General features: G+C 42.0%; 1 protein-coding gene across 2 annotated transcripts; it reads left to right on the forward strand.

The window, feature by feature from the left end:
- The first annotated feature begins 1,457 nt into the window (after positions 1–1,457).
- LOC133488286 (uncharacterized) lies at positions 1,458–7,318 on the forward strand. Of its 2 annotated transcripts, none has more exons than XM_061795949.1 (5): positions 1,458–1,577; positions 2,846–3,471; positions 4,139–4,469; positions 5,134–5,309; positions 6,262–7,318. In XM_061795949.1, the coding sequence occupies exons 2-5, from the start codon at positions 2,864–2,866 to the stop codon at positions 6,467–6,469; spliced, it is 1,323 nt and encodes a 440-aa protein (XP_061651933.1). In that variant the 5' UTR covers positions 1,458–1,577; positions 2,846–2,863; the 3' UTR covers positions 6,470–7,318. The 2 variants fall into 2 exon arrangements, with proteins under 2 accessions (XP_061651933.1, XP_061651935.1); XM_061795951.1 differs by having other exon boundaries at positions 1,474–1,577; positions 2,851–3,471.
- Positions 7,319–9,176: the final 1,858 nt, after the last annotated feature.

Here is a 9,176-nt window from a genome sequence, read left to right on the forward strand (position 1 = left end):
CCACTCCCTACGTTGAAAGGGTGAAGCGAATAAATAGATAGGACTCTGAAAGGCCGAGAAGACGGCCACAAAAAAAACCAAAAACAAAAAACACAAAAACTGTTAGTTTGGGTTAGCACAAAAAGCACGGGATGGGTGTTTGGCAAGCGCCCCGAATGGAACCTAAACCTTTTTGAGGCTCGTAAGCCCATTTCTTGGTCACGCTTGTTAACAAGACGGAGGTGGCTTTCAGCGAAAGAGCCACGCTAAAGCTAATTAGCCGCTGACAGCCTCGTTGCCACCTACGTGTATCGCAGGAAGCCAGTTAGCAAATTTTCTTTTTTCTCCACGATGTTTTTGAACCACGCACATACAAAGAAAGAAAGAAAAAAAACGTGGATTTGCTTAAAAAAAAACACAAAAAAAACATATTTTGAAATGCAGACGATACCGTTTACACAACTAGGCACTAAATCGATTTAACAGATACTGCTTACAAAACGAGTGGGATTCTTCATTTTGTTGGCCTGTTTCCACGGAAAAGTGCAATGTTGTAAACCTACTTTGAAACCTTAACATGAAAGCTTAACCCAGGCTTCAAACCCTAATTTTAAAACTAATGCGAAACCTTAATTTGAAATCCTAACCCAGGCTTAAAACCCTAACTTGAAACCTAAACAACTAAAATGAATTGCTGTATAATTTACAGTTAATTTACACCAGTATATTACAGTATTTTATAATAATTAAATAGTCATCCGTTGCAGGTAAATTTACAGTTAGTCATAAAAAAGAACTAATTTAACAACGTTGAAATAGTATTTTTTAACGATGGGAGTAAAACACTTCAATAGTCATCCCTCCCAGATAAATAAACAGTTAACATGAACAAACTGTTATCCGGTGTATGTAACCTCCTGCAGAAATTCAGTACTTAAATTGAAAATGATTTGCAAATCGTTGTATTCTGTTTTTATTGACATTTTACACGTTGTCCCAACTTGTACTTCTACTTAACCTTGGCCCAGATTTCACACTGCGTCAGCACGTTTGTGATAAAATTCAGACAAGATCTTCCATATTTCAGCATGCTGTATTATTTATTTATTTTTTTGACAATTTTGATTGATGGTGAGCTGTTGGATTTTTTTCCAATGTCAAATTTATCGAGGTTCGGCCCAGCAAAGGTTGGGAAACGCAGAGGTGGGACAAAAAAAAGTGGGCTGCAGTGACACCTACTGGTCAGAAAGTGATACATACACTTGGAGAGTGTTTGATTCCAAAAACCATTTCTGACGTCATTGAACGAGTTTAATAAAAAGTTTGTTTTGAAGCATGCATGACGATTTTTAGGGGTCTCTTTCAGAGAAACGGACATTGTGACTGCGTCATTTTATGTTAAGAACAATAAACAACTCAAAAACATCACAAATGACTCAAACGCAAATGCATTCAGAGGATCATAAAGGATTAAAAGCGCTATAAACCGGAAATGTTCAGCAATTGTATTAAGAAATTGATACGACCTATTTCCGGGCTCTTTTGGGCTTCATTTGGCATCGTTAGAATTGCTTTAATTACAACTTGACGGACAGTCGGTAAGTCCCGCACACTTGTTGGTGAACTTTTTAACTGAACTTTTTAACGAGAATTAATCAGATATGGATTTGACACACATTTAACACTCTTGTATCATTTTCGAAACATAATGGAAAAAGTATGCTTGCAAAGATGCTAACAAAAGTGGGAGCCCAGCTCAAAGTAATCACTTGAGTAATGAAAACCAATATCTTTATTTGTTAATAAATAACAAATAAATGTTAATAAAGTATTTATTCATACTTTAACACTTCCCAAATGACTTGCCATTTTGTAACGGATGTTTTATGTACTGTTGTTTTTAATTGTATTATATGATTTATGTTAGATTTATCTTACCCAACATTATAATAGACAGAAAAGTAATGAAGACGCTGGTTTCATTTTCTCATGAAGAGGGCGAATGGGAGATTGTTCAGATCAGTCTCAACACGCTCTAAACAATCCCCCCCCCCCCCCCCCTCGCTCCTGCATTTATTTGAAATAGGAGGGATCTACGAATCATAATGTTCTAAGCAATAAGACACAACACAAAATGTTTGATAATATTCTAAGTAATAAGACACAACACAAAATATTTGATAATAAGAGGGTTTTTCCCAGACATAGTATTCTAAGCAATAAGACACAACACATAATATTGGACCAACACCTGTCACGACCCGACCACATCCGATCACGTCCTTGGTCCAGGCGCCCTTCCATGGATGATGCTGAGTCTTCTTTTTGAAGACGAAACATCTAAAATTGTCCATCATACTAATGCAAGCTAAGCAAATAAATGATAACTTCTATAATATATTTAACAATTTCTTATAACTAAGTTTGCACAGTAATCTTGAGTGCCCTGAAAGGCGCCTATAATTCAATGAATGATGATGATGGTGGTGATGATTGTTATTATAGGTGGCACAGTGGGCGACTGTGTGGGTTTCCTCCCGCACTCCAAAAACATGCATGCTGGGTTAATTGAAGACTCTAAACTGCCCGTCGGTGCGAATGCGAGGGTGAACGGTTGTTTGTCTATGATTGGCTGGCGACCGGTTCAGGGTGTACCGCGCCTCTCGTCCAGAGTCGCCCGGGATAGGCTCCAGCGCGCCCGTGACCCCAGTGAGGGAGCGAACACAGCTCTGTAATACGTCAACGCCACAAAGTCAGATCTTGGCCGTACATCTCGTTTTACATAATGTGTGATGATTGGCCCACGGGCCTGTAGGTTGCCCGACCCTGGCCGAAGGGGTCTCACTGTTTCCTATTTGTGCCTCAGCTTAGGCTGCTCAAAAGGATGTCGACGCGCATAATCTTGAAAAGCAAATTGTGCGTCTTGGGCATGGCCACCTCAGCCGTCGTCATCTTGTTGTTCTGGATGAGCGAAGTGAGGACTGGTCCGTTCCACCTCCACGCGGTCACACGGCCTCCTGCCATGTGCCCCGGGCGGGTGAGCGAGGAGACCATCACCCGTCTGAACGGCACCGAGCACCTGCTGGTGTCGGCCTACGCGGACGGGAGAGAGCGTGGCGAGGAGGTGCGCATCGTCGCCATCTTCAAGAGGGACTCGGTGCAGAAGCTGAATTGCGTCTCGTGCTGCCAGGGCTGCGCTTCTGCCGAGAGCCCGGCCAGGGTTCTAGTGCATCAAGATCACTTTGGTTTCCCCTACGGCGCCACCTCCGTCCTGTGTCAGGCATCGGTGGGCTGCCGATGGTCGCACGTAGCCCTGGTGGCGCCCGAAAACCACACCGACGTGGGGAACCTGATGTGGCTGCCTATAAGGAACCGGAAGGAGGCGGGACAGAAAGAGAGAAGGTTGCCGTTCAACTTTACAGTGTGCATGTCCGTCCTGTTTGGAAACTACAACAATGCCCTACAGATGGCGCAGACCCTGGAAATGTACAGGTCAGCATTTCTCGTTTGGGGGTCTCGGGGCCTCGGCGGTTGGGTTCGCTCCATTACGACGCAATAGCGTTCAAAACAATTATGACGCACTCCAATTCCAATACGATGAAATTCACTGAAATTCTGATCAAATACACTAAAAGCACAACATGATCGACGAGGATTACAATCAGTACAATTGTGCTATGATTCACTACATTTAGTCACGGTCTCGACTCGGTCTAATCCCTTCAATCTTGGTCTAAGCGCTCGTTAGAAACAGGAAAGCACGCGCGGGCACACAAAGTGTGAAACCCCAAAACTGTGTATATTTCCTTTCTTGTGTTCGTATTGAAAAAGAAATGTGTTCTTAACCCCCTCCTGGTATGTTTCTTTTGGATTTGTGACAGGGGGTCATGTTTTGTTTCGTTTATGTCAAAATGGAACCAACATTTGATTTGAATCCCATTTTTGTTGTTTTGAATGAAAAGGACATTACATTTTGAATATTATAGTATGATCGCGTGTGGCCTGACCGACTTGAATTAACCGACTTTCGACTTAATGAAAAAATGTTTGGTATTTGACTATCCTTGGTCTCAACTCGGTCACCACCACTCAAAGGTTTTGGTCTCTACGCAAGTCCCCAAAGTCTATTTAGACTGTCCAGACATGTCTACTCCCTCAGGCTGCTCGGCGTGGACCAGGTGGTGGTCTACAACTTCAGCATCGGACCGGAACTCGCCCGCCTACTGCGCAGCTACAGCCAGGAAGGCTTCGTGGAGATCATTCCTTGGCCTATCGACAGGCATCTGAAACCCGCTAACGCCTGGAGATTCTCAAACGGCATAGGTGACCTGGAGTACTTCGGTCAGGTAGTCGCGCTGAACGACTGCCTCTACAGGTCCATGGAGCGGTCACGGTACATCATGCTCAACGACCAGGACGAGATCATCATGCCGTATCGGCACGATGACCTGATGTCTATGATGAGCGAGCTCCAACGGCAGAATCCCGACGTACGGTATTTTGGATACTCAAGCCGGTTTGGTGTCGACGTACCTGTAACGATACGTATTCGCGACAGTAGGGCCCCGAAGCGTACAACCAAGCACTGGCGATAAACCGAGACTTTTATTCAACCGAAAGAGCACTGAACAGTGAGACTTAACTGAGGTCTAAAATATTTCATTCACAAGCATTTTTCATAGTGATGTACAGTGAGATGCTGTAGCGTAGCTACATAACAGCGGTGAGTGGCGCTAAGCCTTCGCCGCCCGAAAACGGTGCTGGCCGGTAGACTTGCAGTCCAGAGTTTTCTGCGCATTCCGTCTCTCAATCTACGAGGACGGTGGTGGCGCGTGCTCGAGTCCATATGCGGTTGCAGCGCGCGCGTGAGAAGTTGTTACAAAGTTAAGTGTCTTACCATTACGATATAAAGTGCCAAAAGCAAACATGGTCGGTCAGTATCGCTCCACTTGTGTCACGTAATGTGGCTGCACGTAAGCTTTCGATGAGCTTCGTGTGCTAAATCATTGAATCAAGAGAAATCATTGAAAAACTTTTTCCACTACTTTTTAATGTGACCTAGAATTTGTACAACTCAACTGATTTATTTTTGAAGAAACAGGCAGGATCATGACAGTAGCGATACATACATACTTGATCTTGTCTATCCTCCAGGTGAGTGAGTTTCACATCGAAGCCCACAGATTTCCCACAACAATGGTGGAGCCCAATGGGACGTTTCAACTACCTCAGTGGGAAGGCGTGCCGGGAATTAATATCTTGCGGCACATCTACTCGTTGAAGCCAAACGGACATAATCGCAGCCTCGGCAAGAGCATCATTCGGCCAAGGTACGCCCCACAGACCACAACGGGTGCCGTTTCACAAACTAATATGAAATTTGCCCCGGTATTTGTGCATGTATATACCATGTATATACCATTTCTTCCACCATCGTAATTTTGTTGTGTGGTTAATTTCGTTCGCCTGTGCTTCCGAGTCGGAGATCTCCCGGGAAAACTCCGACTTCCGTCTGGCATGGGATGCATGAAGACTTCGAGACACTTGGCGTTTGGGCTAATTCGATTTATTGAACAAGCCTTAGTGTCATAGCAGCTGCTTACATTTCCCGAACGACGAAAAAGCCCCCGAAACACCCTGGATCTCTCTTTACGCTGTCAATCTCCCCCCCCCCCCCCTCCCTGGGGCCCTTGGTTGCGATAATGAAAAACAGTCCTCTCTGAAGACCTGACCCCGGTTGTAAATACAGGTCTCCCACCCTTTGACCCTCCCAAAGGAAGTCTGGTTTCAGTATTATTGAAATATACTACAGTTGCAAAGAGCGAGAAAAGGTGACAAAATTACACAACTGTTTAACTAGCAAAGCTGTGGGTGATTGACGGGGGAGAAGCACTTGCGTGACGTCAGCCGTGCAGCACGGTGAACCAGCTCGGTCCGGGCTCCAATGAAATTGAAAGTTTACTTTTTATTGTAAATATTATTTAAGCTAAGTAGTCCTTATTGTATGGCCGTTTATTACCGCACACTTCGGTATGAATAATTAACCCACAATGCATTACGCGCTTGACACGCCAGCAAAACTGTATTCTTAATGTGTAAATAAAAAAAGTAACAACAATCAGATACACTTAACAATACAACAAACTGGAATTTTTTTCCCCCCCAACCCCTGTGTGGTGTTCATATTTTTGTATCACAGACGTATCTGAAATGTGATAACATTTTCCATTTTGATGGACAAAAATTCCTTCACTTAATTCATATTGTTTTTTCCTTTTTCAGGTTGGTGAAAGAGACCTCGGTGCACCATACAAATAATAAATTCGGGACAACCTATTATGTCCCACCGAATGTGTGTCGGATCATTCACATCCGCGATGATCCGCCCTCCCCGCACTTCACTGTGGACCGGAGACTGTGGGACTTCCAGAAAAAACTGATCCCCAACTTGGAATATAGTTTGAAGAGAGCGGGGCTGATTAAAACGTAATTCACGAGTTCGAGGTGCATCACAATAAATTACAATTACAAAACTTCATATTTCTGTAGTTCAAATCAAAAACCAGTCCCAAGCCAGTGCAAACTGTAGGCCGGTCCCAAGCAAGGGTATCCGGCTTAAAACTTTGCCAAACAAATACGAACGTTCATCCAAAGAATTCCATACCGGATCGGAATTCTGTACTCAGAATCTGTTTGAAACTGGATATAGTTGTTAGAATTTCAGAGCAACAGGTGTACTTCAAAAACTGCTAAATAAACCAGTTATGAGTATTTATTTTTAAAAAAATGAAAAAAAATAAAAAAATGATGATGAAGCAGTTGGCTTTGTTACCTTGAATGTGATTACATGGACCTTTTATATTCTTGGATACCAAGAGAACAAATGTGTATATAATGATTAGCTTCCTATATTTCATTACTATTAAGTCATATCTGAACTCATAATTAGGGGTAGGATGTGATCATTTTTGTTTTGACTTCATCACACTATTGAACATGTACACTGGAACATTTATTTTCTTTGACTTATAACCTTAGATGGTGTTGATTTGTTTTTGTATATGTTCAATAAAGACATGAAACGGGGAAAAAAGACGGAGGCCTACATCACTGCGCCAGCCTAAGTAAAAAAATGTATTTGGGGTGCAACTTTGTTAAGCGCTCTCAAATACGAATAGTGCTGCCAACTGTATTGCATGCATGTTTGTTTACATAAACAGTTTTGCTTTGTAATCAACTTTGTTCTTCACATTGACAGACAAGGCAGGTAAAATTGGGACACCGGGTGCGAGGATTAATTAACAGAGACAAGAGAGCAAATTACACTGAACTAGGAAGAGTAAAACAAAAGGATGATGGTATTCTTGAAAAAGAAAAAATATACAGTGAGAACGGTACCCATTTTGTGAACCAAATTGTGAAAAAGATAGGAGTGATGTTTCACATTGATCTAAAGAATCATTGTGTTTACCACCCTCAAAGCGCTGGATTACCAACCCAAGGTTAAACAAACAGACCATAAAGTAACCACTCAACCCTTACTCTTACACAGGGTTAGACATAGTAGCGGACAGTCAGGAACACCAATTCCTGTCAATAGTTGTAGAAATTGACTTCAATCCGTAGCCAAGAGGGGACATCTTTTAGGTGCTACTTGGTGTAAAAAGGATTAATTAAGTCATACCAAAATTAACAAAATGATGGGTGCGTGTCAAACCTCTCCCTGTGTATATGCACCTGCTGAAAGGTTGCGCCACTATTTACATATCCTGGTGTGTTGACATACTGGTGGGGGCTCCACAAAGCGTTGCATATTCCCTGTACAAATTTGCCAATGTTTAAAGGGATATATGAAGTTTTCAAACTGCTAGCAATATTAGAATGCAGCCTGATTTCAGTCTCTGCCCACACAGACGCCCCCAGCTCACTACACTCTTGACTAAACTCTTGAAAATATAAGAGAGGTGGTCAATTTACCTGACGACTTGGTGAGGACGGTGACGTACACGGTGGTTTTCCAAGCATTTTGCGTGTAAAGGACACACACCACCGTTATATAACTTTACCATTGATTTGAAGTAGAGAGCTGCCCGATTGTGCTTTTTTTATTGATTTGAAGTAGAGAGCTGCCCGATTGTGCTTTTTTTAACTTTTGATGCTAACCAGAGTTAAATAATCCTGCCAAGAACCTATAATACTCTACACTCTGCAAGAGGCTGCGGTACGTCCCAGCCTCAGTGTGCACGGTTGTGCGTGCCCATGAACCTCCGTGTGCACAGGGGGCGTGTGCAAATAATGGACTAGTCCCATCACGCAACCTGTCACTTTTTTTTTCTTTTTTCGGGACGGGGACAACACCGAAAACGATTATTGGTGGTTTATCCACACTTATTTAAAAATTTGGGGGTTTAACATATATATATATATATATATATATATATATTTTTTTTTTTTCTTTCTCAATGCAGTTCTAATGGCTGTCGATTTTTGCTATTTGCAATCCCTGCGAATAGGGGATTGTATAACAAAACGTGTTTTGTTTTTATTAAACTAAAAACTCTCCCTTTAACAGCACACAGTCAGACATTAAAATAGTAGAAAACCATATCAGATAAGACTTTTTGTACTCTTCATGCATGCGTAACTAAATACAGTAAATGGATTATATTTCACATTAGCCGAATAAGGTGGAAACAAAACCAAAATAAAATAATAATAATCCTTCACAACACATGCAGAAGGAGCATATAACAATTACAGGAATATATTACTTATGCACTGCAATTTTAAATCTACATGCATGCATCTATTATACTGTCCCCTGGTGGCAAAAGTGCATGCATCAGAAGGAGCAATACAAAGTTCACAAAATTGAAGCAGTAAATTATGATATCCAACTCTTTCAATTCTTGACACTCGATTTAATTATGTTATAAAATATTTTTTTGTAAAGTACAATAAAGTAGAATGATCTGTTTCTTATTTTAAAAAAGTTACACTTTTTTTGGGGGGGGGGGGGGGGGGGCCAGGAACGGATTACGGATGGCATTTAAATCCATTTCAATGGGGAAAGACGATTTGAGTGTTTTAAGTTCCGAGGGCAGTCGTGGAACGACTTAAAAGTCAAGTCAAGGCCCCAAGGTGCTGCTATAAAAAGGCAACAGTGGACAAGAAAAGAAACGAAACAACAAAAAGCA

This window comes from Phyllopteryx taeniolatus, chromosome 13, assembly GCF_024500385.1.
Source record: "Phyllopteryx taeniolatus isolate TA_2022b chromosome 13, UOR_Ptae_1.2, whole genome shotgun sequence".
NCBI lineage: Eukaryota > Metazoa > Chordata > Actinopteri > Syngnathiformes > Syngnathidae > Phyllopteryx > Phyllopteryx taeniolatus.

What these genes read in the sequence shown, in the direction of transcription:
- LOC133488286 (XM_061795949.1), top strand. Translation starts at nt 2,864, where the DNA reads ATGTCGACGCGCATAATCTTGAAAAGCAAATTGTGCGTCTTGGGCATG. An exon ending in CAGACCCTGGAAATGTACAG is followed by an intron (nt 3,472 to 4,138) that starts GTCAGCATTTCT and finishes CTACTCCCTCAG; the next exon opens with GCTGCTCGGCGTGGACCAGG. An exon ending in AAGAGCATCATTCGGCCAAG is followed by an intron (nt 5,310 to 6,261) that starts GTACGCCCCACA and finishes TTCCTTTTTCAG; the next exon opens with GTTGGTGAAAGAGACCTCGG.